The sequence below is a fragment of the Zootoca vivipara genome, chromosome Z2 (assembly GCF_965207765.1).
Source record: "Zootoca vivipara chromosome Z2, rZooViv2.hap1.1, whole genome shotgun sequence".
NCBI classification, from domain to species: Eukaryota; Metazoa; Chordata; class Lepidosauria; order Squamata; family Lacertidae; genus Zootoca; species Zootoca vivipara.
The window spans coordinates 37,533,994-37,557,559 of record NC_142585.1 but is presented as its reverse complement, the minus strand read 5'-3'; the positions used below and the strand labels follow the sequence as shown (position 1 = coordinate 37,557,559).

The window sequence follows — 23,566 nt, the reverse complement described above, 5'->3', positions numbered from 1 at the left end:
GGGATAGCACTTGCCCTCCCCACAGCTTCAGTCACTTGCCCACCCACCCTGCCCCTTCGTGTGGTGGCTGTCCCACTGCCAGGGCTTACCTTCTCCTGTTCAGCATGTAGGACCCTTGCCTGCGTGTGCTCCATGGTCCTCTGCAGTGAGGTGCTGCTCTGCTCTGACAACAGGTTGCTCTGCTCCACATAGCTGGGGGAGATATTTTTTTTTACACAGGTGAATGTTTGCATGATTTGATACTTTCCATCCTCTCATGTAAAAAAAGAAATCAAGGCAGCATCATATGTAGACCTAACTTTTCAAAAGCCACCTAGGAGAGCTTCTGTCCTTTATATCAGAATCGTAATAGTTGTTCTTATTATTTTCTTTATATTCCAAGGAGCTCAAAGTGGGGGTACATAGTTCTCCCTTTTTTTAAATCTTCACAACAACCCTGTGAGGTAGGTTAGGCTGAGAGAGAGTGACTGGCCCAAGGTCACCTTCATGGCAGAGTGGGGATTGGAACCCTGGTCTCCCAGATCTTATTCTGACAGACACTCTTAACTGCTACCCCACACAGGCTATATTCCTGTATTCTTCTATTTGTCCATCCAGCCCAGTACTGTCCACTTTGACTGGCAGCAGTTTGGGGTACCTGGGGATTGAGCCAGGCCACCTGAGCTGTAGGCTTCAGCCACAAATACCAGCTGTTTCTCATAGAGCAGTAAAAGTGAGCAAGAGTCTCCCTCACCGTTGGTTGCGGTCAATCAGTTCCCCAATCTTCTTGTTCTGCTCCTCAATGCGGCTGCTCTTCTCAATGATCTCCTGTTTCAACCTCTCATTTTCCTGTGGCACAAAGAGCAAAATGGAATGTGTCAGAGTCAATCCTGGCCTCTACAACTCTCACAATCTCCAGCCAGCCTTGGCCAATGGATAGATGGGGACTATCTCCCCCAACCTCTCTTGGGGACCCAGATTTGAGGAGATAAATTGTTGCGGCCTTTCACCATGGTCATGGACAGGACACTGGGCAGTTTGGAGCTGCTCCCTTTTTGCAAACCTCTTAGGTAAACTTAGCAGATTCGGTCTCTCTCCCTGTCCCCATCTTATTTAACTTTATTTAGTAAGCAAATTGTGAGACAGCTATACTGCATGAAGCCATGGAAGCAACATACATGGTAAAAGCAGAACACAGAAATCCAAGCTCTGAGAACGAATAAAATCAGTTTCACAAACTCTGATACAATAAGTCTATCTATTCTACTCAACTTTAAAAAAACAACACCATTTAAGCAGGTATAAAACTTGATCTTCGTACGTGACACGTCAGGAAGGAAAGCCCTCCAACGCAAGCGTGCTTTCAAGAGGCATCTAAACAGCATCACACTAAGCCCTGGTCTGATTTGGGCTGGAAACTGATTCTGGATGTCTGGAGCTGCGATACTAAAAGCCCAATTGCTAGTGCAGCCTTAGAGGAACTGGAGCAGAGGACGCTCCCTTAGCTCAAGCCAGATAGTTGCCTATATCTAGCTCAGTGCAGCCTACAACAGGGGCGAAGAACCTCTGCCAGTCCAAAAGCTGCCTTGCCTCAGGATCACTGTCCAGGAGTGGGCGGGTCTAGGGACAAAAGTGGGTGGAGCGTTTGCATTGACGCAATTTCCGGCATCTTTGCATGTGCAGACACGATTTCCAGCGCCACGGAAGCGAGTCCCTGCGCCGTGCTGCGCCGGTTTAGCGCAGCACGTGGGGACTCACCAAACAGGGGACTCGCCAAGCAGGCCGCTTGGTTCAGGGGTGGCTCGTGGGCTGGTTAAATGACCCCTGTGGGCCGCTTGTGGCCCATGGGCCTTAGGTTGCCTACCACTGCCTTACATCGATTGCTCCACGTCCAGGCTAGCAAGGGGCAACAGTTCACAAAGACACTTCCAGCTGGCCAAAAGAACTCAAGGAGGGTGCTGAGCCGGAACAGGGAAGGATAGGGCAGCATTTGTGCCCAAGGCTCCCCAAGACTCTACACTGACTGGCAGCGTCTCCTCCAGGGTTTCAGGCATGGGGTCTCAGCCCTGCCAGGAGACGCCATTGGGGATTGTACCCAGGACCTGTTGCCTGCGAATCATATGCTCTGCCACTTAGCTGTGACCCTTCACCTGAAGGTAAAGCAAGGTTCTAGTCCTCATGCTTTCAAGTACACAGGCTCTTTACCTGCAGGATACGCTGGATGTTACTCATGATCATAGAGCTTTCCATGGTAACAGAAGAGACGCCTGGCAGCAAACCGGGGCCAGAGTTTTGCTTCCGCAGTTCCTCCAGCTGCAAGGGGTGTGGGGAGAGAAAGGAAAAAGGAGGTGCAGATTGAAGCATCAGCACACGGGAGAGAAGAAGCCAGATCAGGCCTGGGCCCTTTGTGCTGCTCAGTATCAGACCACTGGGTCCATCTAGCTCAGTGCTGTCAACACTGGTGGGCAGCATCTCCCTGGGTTTTCAGACTGGGGAGTTCCCCCGTCCTACCTGGAGATGTTAGGGAGCTAACAGGGAACCTTCTGCATGAAAAGATGTGCTCCACCTACCTAGCTGAAGCAACTTCCCTAGTCCCAAACCTCCCCCCCCCCATATTAATAAAAGCAGCTAGATACAGTTTTCCAAACAGTATGAAACAGAAGGAAAACCTGAAGGTAGATTGCTTTCACAAAATGTATATACTGCTTGATTTTTTATTTTTATTTTTATTTTATTTTATTACCGTTTAGCTATCGTTTTATTTTTTATATTAAATTTTTATTAAACCTTCACTTTATCATACCATAAATATGCATGCCATCCAAACGTATTATTATAACCTTCTAAATCTAATACATCAGTGTTTTCTAACATAAACCATTCTTTCATCCAGCAAATGGCAGTTGCTTCATAGTAAATCTTTAAATCCGGTTTTATTTTTATTTTTTTAAACACAAAACCCCAAAGCTGTTTAAAAGCCTTAAAACAGTTGAACAACAATCAATATCAGGCAGGCACTTTCACTGTACAGGTAACTCCCCATCTGTGTGCGATTGGTGGGAACACCTTTTTGACCCTGCAGGGGTGTGGGGCAAGCTGACATGCACAGTGCCTCAGAATGCAACCCCCATGTAAATGGGGAACTGCCTGTACCCTTTTCAGCACATGCTTCTTTAGATCTCTAGAATGCTGATATGTTTCTAGTTTTATTTTTTTTGAATATTTAAATCGTTTTCACTAATAATTCTATTATTTTATTCTTTTTGTAAAGTTCTTTGTGGGGTTTTTTTTATGAAATAAAGTAATCAACAATACAAAACCAACACCTCAGGCGAGGGAGCTTTTCAGCCCACTGGAAAAGCCTGTTGCAAGGAAAACACCTTCCTATTGTTTCCAGAAAGTGCTAGCAAGGCAGTTCTTAAGCAGCTTCCTATCCCGAAAGTTCTGTATTACCTTGACTGACAGCTGGTCCATCTTGTCAGCCACCTTCCCAACGGCCAGCCGGACCTCTGTGTTCTGTTGCCGGGTCTCTGTCAGCAGGAATGAAGCAATGTCTCCAGCTGCTGTGACAGGAAAGAAAACTCTGCAAGGTTGTGTTTTGTTATTGTTTCAAAATGAGACTATCAGCAGAAGCAAATAGAAGGGGACGGGGCAGGAAGAGAGGGGGTCACACCAATCAGAAAGGGCAGGGAGAAAAGAACACAGTTGTTCTTGAGCATCTTAACAAACAGCCGTGAATCTTCTAGGGTGGGGGGGACTTTAAGGCAACTTAGCTGCCTATTCCCAGCTTTTAAATGGCTGGAATAAGGCAAAAGGAAATGCTTCTTCACACAGTGCAGACTTAAAACTGTGCAACTCTCTTCTGCGGGAGGCAGTGATGGCCACCAACTTGGATGGCTTTAAAAGAGGATTGGACAAATTCACAGAGGAGGAGAAGGCTATCGATGGCAACTAGCCATGATGCCCATGTTTTGACTTCACAACTGCCTCTGAATACCAGCTGCTGAAAAGCACAGGAAGGGAAAGGTGCTCAGACCCTGCTGATCCTCACTGGTTGGCCATCGTGAGAAGAAAATGCTGGACTAGATAGGTCACTGGCCTTGCGTAGGCTCTGATGTTCTGAACGGGGGAAGTTCTAACTTTAATGCTCAACATGTAGGATTTCATTTCCTTCTCTTATTATTTATTGATTGCTTTCTTCATATATGGCAAGCCTGCTACCAGACTTTTGGGTTGTCAATAATTTTAATAAAGGGTTTTGCTTTTTTTTTTAAAAAAAAAAGTTAATGTTTGAAAGCAGCTCCCAACGCTACATAGTGCAGAGTTTGAACATACCTTGGAAAGGAGCTGGGCACAACCCAACAGACTGGAGCTGGGAAACTGCGGCGCTCACTTGTGGGTAAGCGTATGGCACCCCTGCATAAGGCTGAGAACACAGGTGGGGGAGGGAAAGGAGAGTCAGGTGACTTGTCACACTGACCAAACAGACGGCAAACCGGTTCCCCCATTAAAACAGCAGGATTGCTTTAACCCTGCTCTCAAGGGCTAGATGACCCAAAGGCTGAGGACTGCAAGGGATTCTCTCCTGCAAAAGGCAATAGCGGACAACCATTCGGACAGCTACAAAAGAGGATTGGGCAAATCCATGGGGGAGGCAGCTATTGATGGCTACTGGCCTCAACAGCTAATGCTCCACCTCCGTGGTTGGAAGAAGGAATTCTTCTGAATGTCAGTGGCTGGAAACTGTGGGAGGGGGAAAAGCTCTTACACACAGGCACTGTTTGTGCACTTTGCACTGAGGCATCCAGGGAGCCACTGAGAATAGATGCCCCCCTGTGAACAGGATGCTGGACTAGGTGGGCCATTGTCCTGATCCAGCAGAGGTTCTTCTTACATTCTTCTAAAGATCATCCAATATATAGAAGATCCCTGCTGGATTCGGTGGAAGCTACCTCAGCACTGCCAAGGTAACAAACTGCTTCCCTCCAGCCCAAGGCTATGAATGCTGCTAGGTCTTAATTTAGTGTTTTTTGGGATTTGCACCGAAGGGCTATTACCTTCATGGTTATGCTGCAGCCTCCCTATTTTGCAAATGAAGACCTGACACAGACAGAAAAGGATGAGGGAACTTAGCCAAGCCTGCTAGTCACATGCCCCTGTCTTGAGCGAACCAGGGGACAGAGCATGAAGTTGTGGCTCACCTGACAACCTATGAAATAACCTTTCCCTGCCTACAAATAACTCCTTACCTGACAGTTTTGAGGGGCTCTTGGAAGGGGCTGTGGCTGGGGGGCAGCAGGCGCTTGGAGCCCCGAGACAGCTGGATGAGGAGCTAGAAAGAAAGCAGAGGCATCAGCGTTGTCCATCATCATCATCATCATCATCATCATCAAAATGTTTGTCTCTATTTCCACCCAAAGGAGCCCAGAGGAGTAAGCACACAAACAACAGATCAATTCAAGCATCTAAACACAATGCCAGTGACAGACGCAGACTGGGAAAGATCTCTGCTCAAACTGATCTACAGCAAATGAAGGACACTGTGCCCCCATCCCCACACATCCAGATTTCCTCCACTTTCCATGCACAATCATCATGCTGGCCTCTGGATTGTGCCCAACTAAATTCTACTGAGAAGAGCCCTGCCAGATCAGGCCAGTGGCCCATCTAGTCTGGCATCCTCTTCTCACAGTGACCAACCAGGTGCCCCCATAGGAAGCCTGCAAACAGCAGCTGAGCACAAGAGCCCTCTCCCCTCCTGCGGTTTCCAGCCACTGGCACCCAGAAGCATTCTTTGCTCCAACCGTGGAGGGAGGGCGCAGCCACAGTGCCAGTAGCCATGGGCAGCCCTCTCCTCCATGAACTTGCCCAACCCTCTTTTGAAGCCACCCAAGTTGGTGACCATCACCAAGGCGCAAGAAGGGAACACACATTTTACCTTGCATTGCCCATGGAGGGTTGGCCATTGGACGGTAGTCGTTCGGACAGATGGTTGAAAATTCTTGCATGGCATTCGGCTCCTGAAGAAGACAATGCATAATTAACCCTCCTGGGAAGTGGCAGGGACCCTAGAGGCTTCAAATCCCACATTAACAAGAGAGAGGCATGCCAGAACATTTGTAGCTATGTTTCTTTTAAAAAGTTGTAAGCCACTTTGAGCATAGTTTTAACTTTGGAAAGGCGACATACAAATATCCTTACAAGGCTTTCCCTCAAATTAAGATTCAGACCCAAAAACTGTTTGGGGTGACTACTAGATCTAGGGACAGCAAGACCCTCAGTTTCATGCAAAAGGCCCCAGGTTTGATACCTGGTAGACAGGGAATGCCCCCTGTTTGAAACCCTGGAGAACCAAGAAGGTTTGTAATTAACTAAAAAAAGGACCCTCCCCTCCTTCACTGCCAGTCAGTGTAGACAGTAGGGAGTTAGGTGTACCAGCAGTCTCACTCGGTATAAGGTAGCTTGCTATGTTCATCAACAGTCATCTTGCCAAACTACCTGAATTTCAGCAACAGCCAACACCCACCCCACCCCCACTGGGAATTTAAGCTAACACACCTCTACCTCCTTGTCAACTGAGTCTTGCTGAGGTGCAAATGTGCTGGAGAGGACAGGTAGCATGGGCTGACCCATCTTTGCCATACGGGAAATCAGTTTCACTTTTGTTGCATCAGGATTCTGGCCAGGGAAAGAAAGAGGGGGGGGAGAAGAGAAGGGAAGAGAAATTGGTGTTATAATTGGCCATCCAGGCTTTTCAGAAATGGAAGTTATTGTTTGTCAGAATATGACATCTATATATATATAAATGTAAGCAGACCATGTTTGCGTGTCTTCACCGAAACCGCTGGACCGACTGCGTTAAAATTTTGACACGTCACATGCGAATACGCGAAGGATCTTATGCAGTTTGCGTAGAGATTTCACACCTGAGGCAGGTAAAACCCAGATTTTAGGAACTCAACACAGCGCCATCTAATGGCCAATGACACAACTACAGCTACAATACACGACTCAAACAGCTCCTTGTCCAAGGGTGGGGGCAATATCCCGACGTCATAAAATGCAGCATGCTGTAACCGCCACCACGCCAACTCCTGCTCAGAGCAACGACAGGATCCTGCCCCTTGGGCCAACAGCTACGTGAGAGGCACCCAGGCTGTGCCAACAGTGCCAACACCGCCAACACCGCTGTTGGAGACAGGCTGCCCCACACCACCGCCACAACCACTGCCGTCACACACACCCCGAGAGGAAGGCCAAGCCCCAACGTCGCCGACTCTGGCATTGCTGATGCCGCAACGAAAGACAGAAAGACAGACAGACCATGTCCCCCCCAACCACCACATACTCCACATACGCTCTCACACCCAAGTCGGCTACGCCACCAACTCCGCCCACACCAGCGACGCCATCAGGGCCAGGCCGAGCCCTGCCGCTGCCGCCAAAGCCAACACATCAAAATAAGGCTTTATCTCACCACACCACACCTCCCAACACAAGCAGCCCCTCCCCCACTGACGCAACCACTTCCACTCCACGGAGGAGTGGCCAGGTAACACACAAAATCTCACACCCAAAGTCTCCAAACTTCACAACATGCCAAGTTGCCCCACTACCCTCCCACCCCACCACACACACACCTCCCAAACATGAACTATCTTATTCCTTTCTTCCTAATTTCACACACAAAGCCACAGCAATGCGTGGCAGGGCCAGCTAGTCAGGCTATAAAACAGGGAGGGTGATTGAGGGGACCTTCCATCTAAATGTTGTCGGCTACAAGTCCCCAAGCCAAACTGACCTAATTGTCCAGCTAAGTAAAATAAAAGTGGTTTACAAGCTCATACAACAGCTTATATTGCATTTAGATTTCCAGTCTTTCTGCATTAGGTATCTTCAAGGTTGCTTAAAAAAAGAGAGACTCCTCTTCCCATATCATGGGATGCACCCAGTAAAACAACCTCTCTTACCCTTTCAAAGCCTAACATTGGATTTCAAAATGGTGGTGAGGGCTGCCACACCCCCTGGGCAGGATTAAGCTAAGGGGACCAGAGCCCAAGCAAGATCCCCTAAGAGAAAGCAGCTGGTTTGTCCTTCTCTCTCTTTCCCCCACCCACCTGCCCGCTGTGGCTTCCTTTGTGTGCCTGACAATGCATGTCAGATGCCCAGTACTTAGGCCTTAGTTAAGGGCATATCAACCAGCTGAAAATGGCGGCAGCACTGAGATAAATTCAACAGAGTAAATAATTTTTGATGGGTGTAAAAGTGGAAAACTGATTTGAATGGTTTAGTAAAATATGCAGGAATGCATAATATATAAAAAGAAACATGGAAGGAGAAGAAGGGAAGTGGCTGGATATTTTAAAGTTTGTAAAATGTTTATTTTGAAATGTAAAATAGAAAACTTTAAAAAAATATATTATAGAAAAGGGCACAGCAACCTTCACCAACCTGGGGCCCTACAGGTGTAATGGACTACAACTCCCATCAGCCCCCAGCCAGCATGGCCTCTGATAGGAAATGGGAATGAAATACACAGATCAACTAAGATGTTGTAAACATGCAAACCCATGGGGGGGGGAGTGTTTTACATTTATAGAAGCTTCCAGTGCAGGGTTTCCCCCCTGATGAATGCACCATTTCATTGCCACATGTTCACACTAAAACGATTAATGAAAGAACTTTAAAAGGTAAAGGGGCCCCTAACCATCAGGTCCAGTCGTGTCAGACTCTGGGGTTGCGGCGCTCATCTCGCTCTATAGGCCGAGGGAGCCGGCGTTTGTCCACAGACAGCTTCCGGGTCATGTGGCCAGCATGACAAAGCTGCTTCTGGCGAACCAGAGCAGCGCACGGAAACGCTGTTTACCTTCCCGCCGGAGCGGTCCCTATTTATCTACTTGCACTTTGATGTGCTTTTGAACTGCTAGGTGGGCAGGAGCTGGGACCAAGCAACGGGAGCTCACCCCGTTGCAGGGATTTGAACCGCCGACCTTCTGACCAGCAAGCCCTAGACTCTGTGGTTTAACCCACAGCGCCACCTGGGTCCCTGAAAGAACCTTAAAAATGCATTTATTATTATTATTATTATTTTAAAAAACCCCGCTTAGAAACCCATCTCAGAAGTCTATACAAACACAATATCAAAGGTTAGTTACACGTAGTTACTGATGATATGATTTTCCTGTGACATACCTTTATTACGTGGGAGCTTTTATTAAAAATATATATATCACAGGATCAACAGGGAAACGTAACCCGAGTTTCTCAAAAAATGCTCACCAATAAGGATCCCTCTCTCTATGAGAGGACCAAGTTACTTCTCATTGCTTTGTTCACAATCAACAGGAACTATACAGTCAATAGGCAGATTTGGCTCCAATGGGGACTTACCGCTAGCTGTTCGCTAATAGAGCTTGATTTGGCACGCACAGCTTGCTCCCTGCGGTATGGAAGGAAGGGAGTTAACAAACCTGAATACTGCAGGAAGAGTCTATTAAGGGGTGGGATACTCAAACTGGCCTTTGGGACTCTGCCTCGGCCATGCCCCTCACCAACCCCACCTCATGACCTCCCCAAGGGAGCTTTAGCCTGGCTGGAATGTGTCCTTGAACCGTGACAGTGCATCTTGCTTCCCTGGGCAGGGAGAGGCGTGTGCAGAAAGAAGCCCCACATGGTGCATTTTCTGGCTGCACAGAAGGCAGGAGCAGCATCTGTTGCTCTGTCCACTGGCGCCTCAGCCCAGCCCTGGAAAGTGGCCCCTGCCAGGTTGTCTATGAGACAAGGTGGCCCTCAGGATTCTTTGCAGGAAGCCACGGCTGTTGAAAGTGGCATGGCGCTATTTGGAACGTATGATTTACTGAATTTGTATACTGGACTTCATCTGTAGAGCTCTCTCTTTTTAAAATGCTTTGGTTAGGAACTGGTGTTTATCTCTTTTACTTATCAAACTAAGAGGAATCTCTCTCATAATTATGATCTCCTTCCCATTCACTACTAGATTTTCCTTTCCCTTTGTTTGTAGCATTTTATCTTTTATCCAATTTGATGTGAATGTGATTAGGCAATCCCCTGGCCATTTATTCTCTCTCGCTTTCCTGGAGTTTACTCTAAATATTCTTTCCGTATGATTTAATAGTTCTTCTTCTTGTATCTCCAGCCACAGGGCTAATTCTCCTATTACAGTGGTACCTCGGGTTACAAATGCTTCAGGTTACAAACGCTTCAGGTTGCAGGCTTCGCTAACCCAGAAATAGTACCTCAGGTTAAGAACTTTGCTTCAGGATGAGAACAGAAATTGCGCCAATGTGCCATGGCGGCAGCGGGAGGCCCCATTAGCTAAAGTGGTACCTCAGGTTAAGAACAGTTTCAGGTTAAGAACGGACCTCCGGAACGAATTAAGTTCTTAATCAGAAGTACCACTGCAATTTCCTTTGGATATTTTCCCCCTCCTCCTCAGGTACGCCCCTGAATCTGAGTGTTTTTCCCCTTACTCTGCATTTGTAATATTGATGGGGGATCCCATGTGGCGTCTTGTTTAATTTTATACTGCTCCAGGTCTTTTTTCGCCTTTTCAAATTCTTTCCCAGTTTCTTTCTGCTCTTTCGCCGATTTTCTCACAGCTTCCTCTAAGGTTTGTATCTTGTTTTTTAATTCTTGTGTTGTTTTGGATGTTTCCGTATTTTTACCCCAAATATCATTCACCTGTTCAGTCACTGCAACTGTCGCTTTTTCACTAATCTCAACCCTTCCTTCTACCTTCTCTATCTTTTCCTCAATTCCTCTTACTCTTTCATTCATTTCTTCATCCACAGATCTCAAGGTGGTACAGTGCAGATGGGGCCTGAGTTATGCATCTGAAGTGAAGGCCGAAAGCCTCAAACACAGAGTTGGCAACATATTTACTGCAGAGTTAGGATGCGACAACTGGGAGAATGGAAGGCTTTAAAGCTAAGAGCACCCTCAATTTATTTCTCACCCTGGCTTTGGAGCGGGAGTAGGAGGAGTCAGCCATGCTGAGTCTGTAGCGGGGCTTTCTGATTGTGGTGCTGGTGAAGGTGTAAGCGAGTCCCTGGGGCTCTGTCCGGCGGAGCCAGCGTCCTTTGCAAACCTCACCTAAGGGAGCAAGAGAGGGGCATCATGGAGTCTGGTTAAGGCAACCACTGCCTCCATTTTTAGAACTTTATCCAGACGGTAGAACGACCACCCAACAACCTTCTGAGGTTCTCTTGGTCTCTTGGAGGAAGACACACTCACCCGTTTGACTTCCACCTCAAAGGCCAGCGTTGAGTCCGGAGGAATGCGTTCAGCTTCTCCCGAAGGCCCGTAAGCCAATGCTGGTGGGATGAGGAGGAACCGCCTGCCTCCTTTCTTCATGCCGATCATCCCATCTTCCCAGCCCTTCAAGTTCCAGAAATGGAGAACCAAGCAGAAAACAAGTTTGGGTTTTCTGAGCTAAGTGCCAGAACCACAAAACCTTCGCCAACCTGATGTCCAGATACCTTGGACTCCAACTCCAATCAGCAGGCACTGGCTGGGGCTGATGGGAGTTGGAGTCCAAAGCATCTGGGTGAGTGGTTCTCAGGTTGGTAAAGGCTGATTGAGAGCAGGGCACAGGAATACTGACAGTTCTCTTGCGTCTCGAGGGAAGTAGCTTTAAAGCAGGGATGGAAACCATTCCCTCCGGGGCAACCTTCTTGGTGGGAAGGAGCATGCCAGGAGTGGGCGGGGCAAGAGGGGAAAGCGGGAGGGGCAACGAATGTAATTTTTACCTTTGTACAATAGGCTACTTTAGACACCCACTCACACTCCCCCCTCTGTCTCTCATCCAGGATAGCAAGAGGCAACATTGGAGGTCCAGGACTGTTTTGGTCCAGGCCACAGAGCAGGCTTGGCGAGGGGAATGGCGTGGGGTGAATCCTGAGGGCCAGTTTCAGTCCCTGCTGGGCCTGAGGTTCCCCACCCCTCCTGTAAAGAAAGGGCAAGTCTGATTGGCCAGTAGGGCAGGGTGAGGAATTTTGCAGGGACCCTGTTGGGGCCTCCCACTCCAGCAGATCTTAGCAAGTGCAGACAAGCTGGGACAGCTACCTGCCTGCAGTTCTTGAGGAAGCCATTTGATCAGGATTTGAGCTCAAAAAACATCACTGCTATTCAGCCTTCCACACAGCCCTGGCTGCTGTACTCTGCTTTGATGTGGAACTGGAGGCAAAAATCCCTAACCAGGGCCTTGCACTGCGGTAAAAGGATGGTGCCACCTTACCTTGATGACTTTCCCAGAGCCTAACTTCAGACGCAGCAACTTCTCTTTGTTTACATTTGAGTCGAAAACCTGTTCAAAAAGTGGAAGGTCGATGGGGTGAAATGACTTTTAACGCGGAAGGTAATAGGTTCACGTTCTGCTACTCCTGTTGCTGAGCCAACAGCAATGAGTATCGAAGGACGGGGCGCAGCTCAGGGACACAGCACCTGTTTGCAGGCAGAAGGTTCCAGGTTCAACCCTGGCATCTCCAAGTAAGGCCAGGGAAAGGCTTTTGCTTGAAAGCCTGGAGAGCTACTGCCAGTCAATGTGGGTGATGCCAACCTAGACCAGTGGCCTGATGCAGTGCAAGGCAGCTTTTTATGTTGAATCCCCTACCTAGCAGTGCCTCCCATGTTGCAGATTGGGTAAAGTGAGGTTGAGAAATAGGATCCAGTCCTTGGAGACAGGTGTAGCTCAGGGCCTAACAGCATGTGCTTCCCAGGAAGAAGGTCCTAGGTTCTCTCCACGGCACCCCCAGTTTAGAAAGGGCTGCAAGGCTGGGAAAGGCCCCACCTCTGGAGAGCAACCAATGCAACCCCCATGGAAAAGCACTGGCTACAGCTCATTGGAGTTGGGGGGGTCAAATGCACATTGAGCTGTGAAGCAAGCTGGGTGAGGCTCATCAAGCCCCTCTCCTGTTTCAGGGGGAATTTCCTTGCAATGTTATTGAAAGGCAAAAGGACAGGGTTGTGGGAGAAAAGGGCTGTATGCAAACTAGAATCCAGGAGTGGGAAACCTGCGGCCATGCAGTGCTGCTAGAGACTTCAACTCCCATCACCCCCAGCCCCTGGAGGATGCCACAGAAGTGCCCACACTCAGTATAAAAAGAGCACCAGCCAACCCCTCTGCCAGGTCTCACCTGCCCAAGACTGCCGTTCTGGAACAGCCAGCCTGTAAAAGTGATCTCCAGGGCATCTCCAGTCTCCACACCTTGCCCGTCTCCGAGAACAAGATCCTGGTACAACACTGAGTCAGGAGAAGGACTGCTGTTATACTTGGCAATGCACAGCTGCGAAGAGGAAGAACCAAGACCTTTGTGTCATTAGCCTGCATTGTCACCTGCACCTATGCAATCAGGCCCAACGCAGTACTGGTTGAAGACCCCAGGGGCCTAAAAAGGCCCCAACTGGCTACGCCACCATTCCTTGCCCTCCCTGGATACTTCTTAGTGGTTGGGCAGAGAAACCATCTGGCGACTGATGCAAGAGAGCTGAGTCCAGATTTCAGTGTCTGGACAGCCACCACCCCCCACCCCAAAATGCAATGCACGCTTCTGGCACCTGCTTGCTGAAGTCCACAGCCACCATTTCTGATTCAAACATGATGGACCAATTCCGCCTCTGATCATCATAAAATGTGCAGTAGTTGTTGGGCTGCACCTGTGGAAAGAGAAAGGAGAAAGTGGAATTCTGAGCAGCAGACAGCCTCCACTCAAAACAACTTTCTTCCTGATGGGTACAGTGGTGCCTCGCTAGACGAATTTAATTCGTTCCACGGGTCTTTTCTTATAACGAAAAATTTGTCTAGCGAATCCCATAGGAATGCATTGAATTTTTTGGAATTTTTTTTTTGCCCATAGGAACGCATTAATTGAATTTCAATACATTCCTATGGGAAACCGCAATTCGCTAGACGAATTTTTCATAAAACGAATTTGTCTAGCGAGGCAACCTCCGCTCGAAAAATCCTTTCGTTAAGCAGGGCATTCGTTAAGCGAGGCACCACTGTATTGCTAAAGACTTTGGGTTGTGTCCCAATGTTAGCCCTACTCAGAGCAGACACATGAAAATTGATGGGCATGATGAACTTTGGTGCATTAATTTCGGTGAGTCTACCCTGAGCAAACACACACACACACAAAATCAACATAGTGTGTCATGTTTAGAAATGGGGAAATGCTATAGGATTTTGGGGTGGAGGGCTACCCCAAGGGACGTTACAGTAGGATAGAGGGCAGAATGCCCTCTACTTTACTTTGTTACGTCCATGTAAGCATTTTAACCATATAGACGCCCCTTGCTTCTAACACTACTCAAATATAATGGGTTGCAACAAGCAGTAGCCCTACTCAGAGACCCACTGAAATTAATTGACCACAGCTGAGCCCTCATAAGAAATGTGCATTTCAAACAATACCATACCACCAAAGAATCCTGGGAATGGCAGTTTGCAAACAGTGCTGAAATGTTGTTGGGAGACGCCCCTACTCCCCTTGCCACAGCGCTACAATCCCCCCAGTTCTGTAGGAAAAGGGACTGACTGTTCAAACATGAAGATCACTGGGTGTGACCTTGGACCTTGCTTCTCAGCCTCACCTACCCCCACAGGGTGTTTGTAGAGATTACATGAGGAAAAAAGAAAACCACAGATACCACCTTGAGAAAAAGGAGGCATAGAAATGCAATAAATAAGCAAAAAGGCAGACCATTAAGTTCCCAGTATTTTCTTTTGCAACAATTATTGTTGCTGACCTTCCGGATGCACAATACCTGGCTTATTCCGAGTGATTTCTATTACTACATGAGAGATCTCCAGGCAGCCCCGTGGTTTTCCTAGAAAGTCTGCTGTCCAGGAGCCAAACAACTCCACACCTGCTTAGCTTCAGCAAGATGGGTTGTATCGTGTATCTTCAGCCTATGCCATGGTCCTTGCAGATCTTAACATCAAAGCTTACCGTGAGTACAAACCAGGCGTGGATCCTGGCGGTCGCAATCTGCTGCAGCTTGCTGATATAAAGCAGCACTCTGTACTGGATTCCGCAAGAGACGGAAGGACAGAAGAAAACAGGAGCAAAAGTCAGGAATCAAAAACTACGGGGCTGGCTGTTTTCAAAAGCACCTGGAGCTGTTCTTATACCAGGTAGCGTTTCCACAGCACCCCAGCAGCCAAATGACACATTAACATACAAATACATCAGAGGTGTTCATCATAGAAATTGCTTCCATTGCAGGTGTTTGGCTTAGTTCAGGCATAGGCAACCTTGGCTCTCCAGATGTTTTGGAACTACAACTCCCATGATCCCTGACCACTGGCCCTGTTAGCTAGGGATCATGGGAGTTGTAGTTCCAAAACATCTGGAGAGCCAAGGTTGCCTATGCCTGGCTTAGTTACATGTGGAGTGCCTTCGTTACAATGGAGCAGGTGTGGGGAGCCTTTGGCTCTCCAGGTGTTGCGGAGCTACAACACCCATTGGCTCTCGCCAGCATGGCCAGTGGAGAGGGATGATGGGAGCTGTAGTTCAGTGACATCTGAAGGACCAAAGGCTCCCTACACCTGGACTGTGGAGAAACCAAGGGGTGAGGTCTGTCCTTTCCTGCCTAATCAGCTAAACGGGAATGACATCCCAGTGTTTTATCCTGTCCCCACCACCCTCACCTGCAACGGGGCAGTGCGACAAGGCAATCATACCAAAGTCTTCCTGGAATAAACGCATATGTTTCCTGATGTATTTTATCCGTTGATTGTAAAACACCTGTGAATCCTTTCACAGCAAAGTGGGGCAGAACAAACCGCTGAAGAGCTAGCTGAGTGGGCTGAAAAGGACAGAGGCTGGGAAAAAATGAATTCCCTTTCCAACATAAGCTGCTGAAACCCCCTTCCTTTTTTGAGTGTGGCGGGGAACATTTATTGATTTTTCAAGTCACGACAAAGTTACCTTCTCTCCTCCCTCTACCCACTCCACACACAATACCCCCTAGGCCCTTCTTTTGTCGAGATTCTAGTCCACATGGTTCTAGTTAAATAAGAGCACAGGGAGCTGCCTTGGACTGAATCAAACCACTGGTCTCTCTAGCTCAAGACTGCCTACTCTGACTGACAGCAGTGTCCCTAGCCCTACCCAGAGAAGCTAGCGAGTGGATTTGGGAGCTTCTGTCTGTGAAGTGGATGCTGTTTTACTGAGGATAGCCCCTTCCCCGCTGCGAATACTTTTTGTAGAGAAGTTTGGTAAGAATAAGAAAAAGGGGAGCTATAACCCCTTGTGAGCTGATTGGGCAGAAAGAGACAGGAGCCAGAACAGCACCTTTGGTTTTCCCAGAGTAAGACAGGGTCAGGAAACCAGGATTCAAACAAAGGGAAGCACTTGCTTAGCTCAATCTACAGCAACCTGTAGTACAAAACATCTGGAGGACAGCAGGTTGGCAGAGAGCCAGGCTAGTTCAACACACCACACCTCTTCCTCTCACCTCTTTGGTTGCATGGCTGCCCACTATGGCTGCTCCGTACTTGCCATGTTTCACATATTTCCCATTGGTACTGGAATGAGAAGAGGACACCTCTTAGCTTCCCATAATCGTTGCCACCATGCCAACCCCTTGGGTTATATTTAGCAGCTCTTTACAAAGACTTCCCAGGGGTTGTTTGACTCCCATCAGCCCAGGACGTCTGGCCAACGGTGAGGGGTGATGCTGGGGTGGGTGGTAGTAGTCCAGCAACAAGCTCCCCATCCCAGGAGGTCTCTGTCCTTATTTCGTTTCGGTGTTGGCTGGTGCCTCATTGGAGCGGAATGCAGAGAGCCCAACTGTAGGTAGCACCAGAGCCAATGACAGGTAGGGCCAGCCAAGTCTAGGGCTGTCCCCATCCTCCTCCCGGCTGTGTTCTACCATGGCAACATGGACACTGAGAGGGAAGAGGAAGCTGACAGGCAGTCCTGCCCTCTGCATCGGTTGCATGTAAGAAGGCAGGCAGGTCGGAGCCAGCTGAGGGCAGAATGAGGGGGTGGCGTCCTACTGGACCTGCTTCCACTGGTATGGCATAAGGCAGGGAAATCAACAGCACATCAAGCCAGAGTCAATGATATCCACAGCCTGATTGGCTGGAAGTAAAAAAAAAAAAAACCACACCAGGCAGGTGGGGGCAGGCTGAGGTTGGGGAGGCGGTGCCCCATTTGCCCTAATCGACCACCCCCCACTGTTGCTCAGTTCCACCTCTTTCCGAACAAGATCCTGGTGGGCACAGCAAGCCAAGCAAGATGGAGAGATGATTGCAAAAGATGTGAGCACAGGACTTGGGTAGCAAGAACACACTGCAGCTCATCCCCTCTGCTGTAGTACTTACAACAAATATGCATGAACAGCTGTAGCGAAGAAGACTGAGTGCACTGCTGCAGTGGGCGCAGGAGCAGCAGCGGGTGCAGCAGCAGGTGCAGCAGCTGCAGGAGGATGCTTCTGGGTGGACAGACCTGGAGCTGGAGCAGCACATGAGAAGGGTAAGTGCTCTGTTGCAAACAGAGCATTTGCTTGCAAACATCAGGCCAAGGTAACTCCCTTGTTTGGGGACCAAACCAGTTGCTCAGATTAATGGAAAATAGGAAGTTGCCTTGTATGGCGTCAAACCACTGGGTCCATCTACCTCAGTGTGGTGAATACAGATTACCAGCACATTTCTGGGGCCCCAGGTCAGGGGTCTCTCCCCCGCGCTACTTGGGAGTTGCCACAGACCAACCCAGCTGATTCTGTGGGACTTCAGAACCAAAGGCTGGACTAGATGGGCCACTGGCCTGGTCTACAAGGGCTCATCTTATGTTCCTAGGGATTGTGAACAGTTTACTTACGGGTAGCTGATTGACCTTTCTTAGGCTGCTTGGGTGGCATGTATTGGAATAACACATTTTCAGATTCTGTAGCTGTCTGATCCTGTCCAAAGAGAGAGGCCAGCCTGGTCCTGTGCAGAGAGAAAAGTAATCATTCACTTCACAGAGAGAGAGGCAAGCGGGTGGGAACAGCAACGAGACATGTATGTGCAAGCACAAAGATGCTCATGTTTTCACTGCAGGGTGGCGATTTTGTTGCAGCCTTCCCCAAAGACCAGAGGGTAATGGATTAAAAAACTAGAATCCTGTCAGTGATTAGGATGTTGGCCACCCCACTAGGTCATAATACTTGCCAAAGGGAGCTTTGCCCAGTCTCTCTTGGGCTAACCAGCCTTGCAGAGCTGTTGCGAGAAATTAATGCATACAACTAACAGAGCAGACACATTGTGGGTCTTCTCTAAGCAGAACGTAGTTGGAGACAATCCCTTCTTTTTCCTATCAAGTTTCTATAACCTCTCAAGAACAAAAGAAAAGCCTGCAGGATCTGGTCAAAGTCCCAGCAAGTCCAGCATTCTGTTTTTACAGTAGCCAACAGAACCCAAGCACAAGAGTCCTCTCTCCCCTCCTGTGGTTTCCAGCAACTGTTATTCCGAAGCATTGCTGCTACCAACTTGGTGAGCATAGCCACGGTGACTAACCATCGCTAGCCTTCTCCTCCCTGAATTTTTCTAATCCTCTTTTAAAGTCACCCAAGTTGGTGGCCATTCCTGCCTCCTGTGGGAGAGTTCTGTAGTTCAGTGTTTCCCAACCAGTGTGCCTCCAGATGTTTTGGGACTACAACTCCCATCATCCCTAGCTAGCAAGACCAGTGGTCAGGAATGGTGGGAGTTGTAGTCCCAAAACATCTGGAGGCACACTGGTTGGGAAACACTGCTGTAGTTTAACCGTGCATGGTGTGAGAAAGTACTCTCTTTTGCCTTTCCTGAAGGTCTTCCAACATTGAGCTTCTTTGGACGTTCACAAGAGGGAGAGAAACTGTTCCCTATCCACTTTCTCCTAATCCCTATCCACTTCGCCTAATTTGATAAACTTCTATCATATTATCTCATACTTGCTTTTTGTCTAAACTACGAAGTCCCCAAAACTGAAAAGACTGTTGCCAAATTAATGCACCCAGGCTTTTACAGAACATAGTAAACAAAACAAAATTTAAAAGGTATCCGTTATTGCAAAGATACAAGCCCCTCTGCTTGCGGTTTACCTTTCCCCACACAGGGAGATTCACTGCCAGGAAAGTGGGGAGAGGGAATAAACCTTGATCAACACAAGTGTTTTTCCCTACAGACATTCAGAAGTATCTCATCTCAGGGTTGTTCTGGGAGCAGAAACTTACCACACATCCTAGCCCACTTCCCCGCACTCCTGAGAGCTAGAAACTTGCAGATTAAAAAAAAATGAACAAACACTAAGACCAAGTATCTTCAAACATTAAATTTCCAGCCTTAGCCCCAAACTCCATGCTATACTGAACAGCAAGCAAAAATATCCAAGGGGTGAAGTGCCCATTTTAAAATGCCTGACAGCACCCCAAACAGCTGGTCCAGATGAAACAAACCCGTGGACTGCCTGCCAAAGGTACTCTGTCCGCCGTAGGTCTGACATCGCTGTTCAAGTGCCTCAGTCGGTTCTCCAGCTTCCACCCATTCAATGTTGGCTGCTGTTTTCTCGTGTTATTACCCCTCCCCTCTCTTTTCCATCCTGAAGCATCAGCAAAGTAAGGCGTGTGCAGTGGGGGGTGAATTAAACAGCTAAGGTTTCGAAAGGCAATTCTGCGTTTGCACAACAGCAATCCTCTGGAATGGCTGCATGACCTTGTGAGAGATACGAAAATCTATCCCGTATAATCCCTAAGCAGTTCTTATAGGATTCTAGCTAGGGAAAAACCACAACACTTAAATAAAAACAGAAAAAAACTGTTAAGGCTAGATAGTTAGATGATGATGATGATGATTTTGTAAAGGCACAACCTTAGGTGAAAACTCCCAATGAAAGCTCCTTAGTGAAAGCTAAGATTCCCAGTACAAATATATAAAAATAAAATAAAAAAACTGTCCAATAGCACCTTAGAGACCAACTAAGTTTGTTCTTGGTACAAGCTTTCGTGTGCATGCACACTTCTTCAGATACACACTTAGTTGGTTTCTAAGGTGCTACTGGACATGTTAAAAATATTTTTATATATTTCGACTGCGTCAGACCAACATGGCTACCTACCTGAATCTATTCCCAGTACAGTATTTCTCAGTTCTATGCCAAGAACTAGGCTCTGAGCACAGTGGTGGTGCAATTGAGGAATTCACCAAGCTCCTACACCCGCATTTCCTCAGTGTTTGCCCTTCTGAATTCTTTTATATTCCTGTTTTTTTCTGAAAATCCTTCCCAAACTGGAAACTACCACCAATGATCTTTCCTATTCCTCAATGTATTGCCAATGCAATGTTCCTTGCTGGATCAGGGTTCATTTTTAAATGCTTCCTCATCCAGGAATCCACTGCCACAGGAACAGGCAACAAGTCAATGAATGCCACCCCAACCTTGCTAAATCCAAATGCACTTGTCCCTTTTGTGCAACCAGTGTTCTCAGCTTGCTTATCTCACTGAATTCTTGCAACACTCCCTCGGGGTCCAGACAGTTAACCTCCCCCAAGAGTTCCAAGGCAACACCATCATGTCCGCTCATGATATGGCACGTGGGGGGGGGCATTTGCAGTTCTCTAGAAATTGCTGGACTACAACTCCCTTTGTCCCTGGCCTTCAGCCATACTGGCAAGGACTGACAGAAGCTGGAGTCCAGCCTCAGGTTCCTCAATAGTGCCTTATGCCCTCCTTGTGGCCCTCTGACATGGCAATGCCCATAATAATTCCTTGATAAGAGCTCTAGCCAACTTGCTCTGGAAGAATATTCTACTGTGGGGCAATCTCTCCTTTGGAGGCACAGATTTGGAAGGAGGTCGTTATGGAAACAAGGCAAAGCCTTCTCCCCACCAACCACCATAGGACATGAGTATACCCAACGAAAATGTCATACCTGAAAGGAAAAAGATCAGGAACATAAGAAGCTGCCTTCTATCAAATGAGACCCTTTGCCTATCTAGCTCAGCACCGTCTACTGACTGGCAGCGGCTTTCCTGGGTTTCAAACAGGGGCTATTCCCAGCCCTACTTGAAGATACCAGGGATTGAATTTAGGACCTTCTGCCTGCAAAGCAGACACTTAATTTCCCCCCCAAAGCAATCCAAAAGAATCAGCTCACCTAATAAAAGGACTTTACCTTCAGCCTTGGGGCGGGGGGAAGCTGCAGCTTGGGGAAATGTCTTTTGCAGCAGGAAAAACAAGCTGAGTTGAGCTGCAAGAGGTGCTGCCCTGATTTAGTTTCCCAAGGAGACTGACAGACACCCCCACCCCTCAACTCAAGCTGAATGCCCTTGCAGAGGATTCTCATTGCTTTACCAGAGAATGTGGGATGGAGGACAATTTAGCATGTTTAGGTTTTGTATACCCTGCCTTTAGTTGGATAAAACATTGATTTTTTGTTAGTTTACTTGTCTCTGTGGTTCCATAAAAAATTGAAAAAAAATTAAATGATTTCTTTAAAAAACCTCATCAACTTGCCCATGCACCTCAGCCCAGCTTGAAGGCCATTCCTGTGTGTGTGGTTGGATGTCTTCTTCCTAGGAACATAAGAAGTGGCCTTACATTGAGTCACATCCTTGTTCCATCTAGTTCAATTTCATCTATAGCAACAGCTCTCCAGGGTCCAAGACAGGGACCTCATCTGCACTATGCATTGGAAGCACTATTATACTTCTTTATGCCCTCATGGCTTCTCCTACAAAGAATCCTGGGAACTGTAGTATGTTAAGGGTGCTGAGAGTTGTTAGGAGACACCCTTTTCCCCTCACAGACTTACCATTCCCAGAGTTCCGTGGGAAGAGGGACTGCAGTTACTCTGAGAATTGTGTGTGGAAGCAAAAACTATTGAAAGCTGTATGATACTGCTTTAAATGTAAAGTGAATATGAGATCAGGAAGTTTTTCTCGGCCTTATTTTGCAGATGCTGGGCATTGAACCCAGAACCTTCTACATGCAAAGAAGATACTTCACCACCCTGTAATGCCAGTGTTGGAAAGTGTGGGTTACAGAGGTTGGATCCTGCAGGAACAGAGCACTTAGCTACATAGGCTCTGGGCCTGATTCAGCAGGGTTCTCCTTATGACCTTAAGCTCATACAAGTCTGTGAGGTAGACCAGTATTCCCAATCTTATAGGAAGAAGTGACCACAGCCTGAAAGACAGCAGATTAACTTAAATCATGTACGTACTGAATTGGGGACTTTCCAAGTGATACCCTTTTCTCTTGCCTACTAAGTATCACACCAATTCCTGAAGCAAATTAATCAGCTACGAGTGTTAGGAAGAGTGAATCCTAGCTGACCAAGCTGCAGACCTACATTAACCTCCAGATGAATCGTCCTCTCATGGGGCAATTAGGGTTCAGTGGCCACTTTATTCAGGTGGCTATAGGTCACTCTGACCTTTGCTCACTGCCAGTGTTGCCAAAAGCAACAGTGCAGTGCCCTTATTTTGAACATCTAAAATGTCACAGTGTAAAGGGCACTAGAAATCTTTATTTAGGATCCCTTTTGTAGAAGGCATCTAAGTACACAAACCACCTCCTCCATTCAGTCCTGTTACTGGCAGCCACTTTAGTGCAGGATTAGAATGCCAAACTGTGACCTGGGAGATCAGGGTTCAGATCTTCCAAGTGATGAAGCTCACTTTGTGACTTGGGGCCAGTCACTCTCTCTCAGTGTAACATCAGCAAAGAAGAAGTGGAAATAGAAAGCTAGAATCAAGAAATGGGAAAATATTTCACCACAGCACAGGCAACAGACATTTGCATGCAAATCAACCCTATGTACGTTCATGGGGAAGTTCAGTTGAATTCAATGGCGTCTACTGCCAAATAAGTCTTGCTTTTTAAGAATACAGTAATCCTCCTTTCCCTAATAACCCTTGGGCTTCCTAGTCCGCAACCATTACTAAAACATAATATATTCCCTCACTCTACAAAAGGTGTGGGGTACCTTTTGCCCTCTGGATTGTTGCGCAAGTGTACGCCCATCACCAGTGGTGTAGCGATCTGGGGTTGCGGAGGTTACTATTTCTGCAGCAGAGTCCCTGCCTCCTGTACCCAATCATCTTGAGCGGCGAACTTTTTAGCCACTTCATGCTCCAAAGCTAAGCATGTAAGAAACAGTGAAAACACAAGGCACTTCGGTTTCAACTCAATGCTGGCTCTGCTCAGAGTAGGACCACTGAAATGGGCGGGCATAACCAACGCATAGCTTAGCCTTAGCCGGATGCAACCCAGTCTCCTATTTCATCCTTAGCTGTACGAAACCCCGCCCATTTTATCCTCACCAACAACCCAGTGAGGTAGAGAGAGAGAGAGAAGGAACCTTGCTGGCTCAAAGACGCCTAGCTTAGTTGAACTTCGCCTTCCCTTAGCGCCTAACAGCACGTATTTGCAGACAAAGCCCTCTGCATATGCTCGGAAACACCCTTAGCAAGCCTAAACACACACACACACACACCAGCCCCACATACAGTCCCTGCCCCACATACTGCCCCAGCCCCATACAGCTCTAGTCCCCTCACACAGCCCCCCTCACGCAGCCCACCCCCACAGCCTCAGCACAC

General features: G+C 47.8%; 1 protein-coding gene across 5 annotated transcripts in view; it reads right to left on the bottom strand.

Moving 5' to 3' along the window:
* Nucleotides 1-23,566, bottom strand: part of FKBP15 (FKBP prolyl isomerase family member 15) — a 34,005-nt gene that overhangs the window by 10,038 nt on the left and 401 nt on the right. For 2 of the 5 annotated variants that reach the window (XM_035112669.3, XM_035112667.3), the window contains exons 2-19: nt 17,826-17,935; nt 17,330-17,459; nt 16,459-16,528; nt 14,949-15,023; nt 13,555-13,653; nt 13,134-13,283; nt 12,236-12,304; nt 11,233-11,376; nt 10,955-11,091; nt 9,370-9,418; nt 6,538-6,657; nt 5,918-5,999; nt 5,229-5,311; nt 4,315-4,405; nt 3,433-3,542; nt 2,185-2,292; nt 734-828; nt 90-192 (exon numbers count right to left, since the gene is read on the bottom strand). In XM_035112669.3, the coding sequence (XP_034968560.3) occupies nt 90-192; nt 734-828; nt 2,185-2,292; nt 3,433-3,542; nt 4,315-4,405; nt 5,229-5,311; nt 5,918-5,999; nt 6,538-6,657; nt 9,370-9,418; nt 10,955-11,091; nt 11,233-11,376; nt 12,236-12,304; nt 13,134-13,283; nt 13,555-13,653; nt 14,949-15,023; nt 16,459-16,528; nt 17,330-17,459; nt 17,826-17,935 (1,825 nt within the window). Of the gene's footprint in view, nt 1-89; nt 193-733; nt 829-2,184; nt 2,293-3,432; nt 3,543-4,314; nt 4,406-5,228; nt 5,312-5,917; nt 6,000-6,537; nt 6,658-9,369; nt 9,419-10,954; nt 11,092-11,232; nt 11,377-12,235; nt 12,305-13,133; nt 13,284-13,554; nt 13,654-14,948; nt 15,024-16,458; nt 16,529-17,329; nt 17,460-17,825; nt 17,936-19,419; nt 19,530-23,566 lie in introns of those variants that run through there. The other 3 variants (XM_088664836.1, XM_035112668.3, XM_088664835.1) reach the window with 2 other exon arrangements.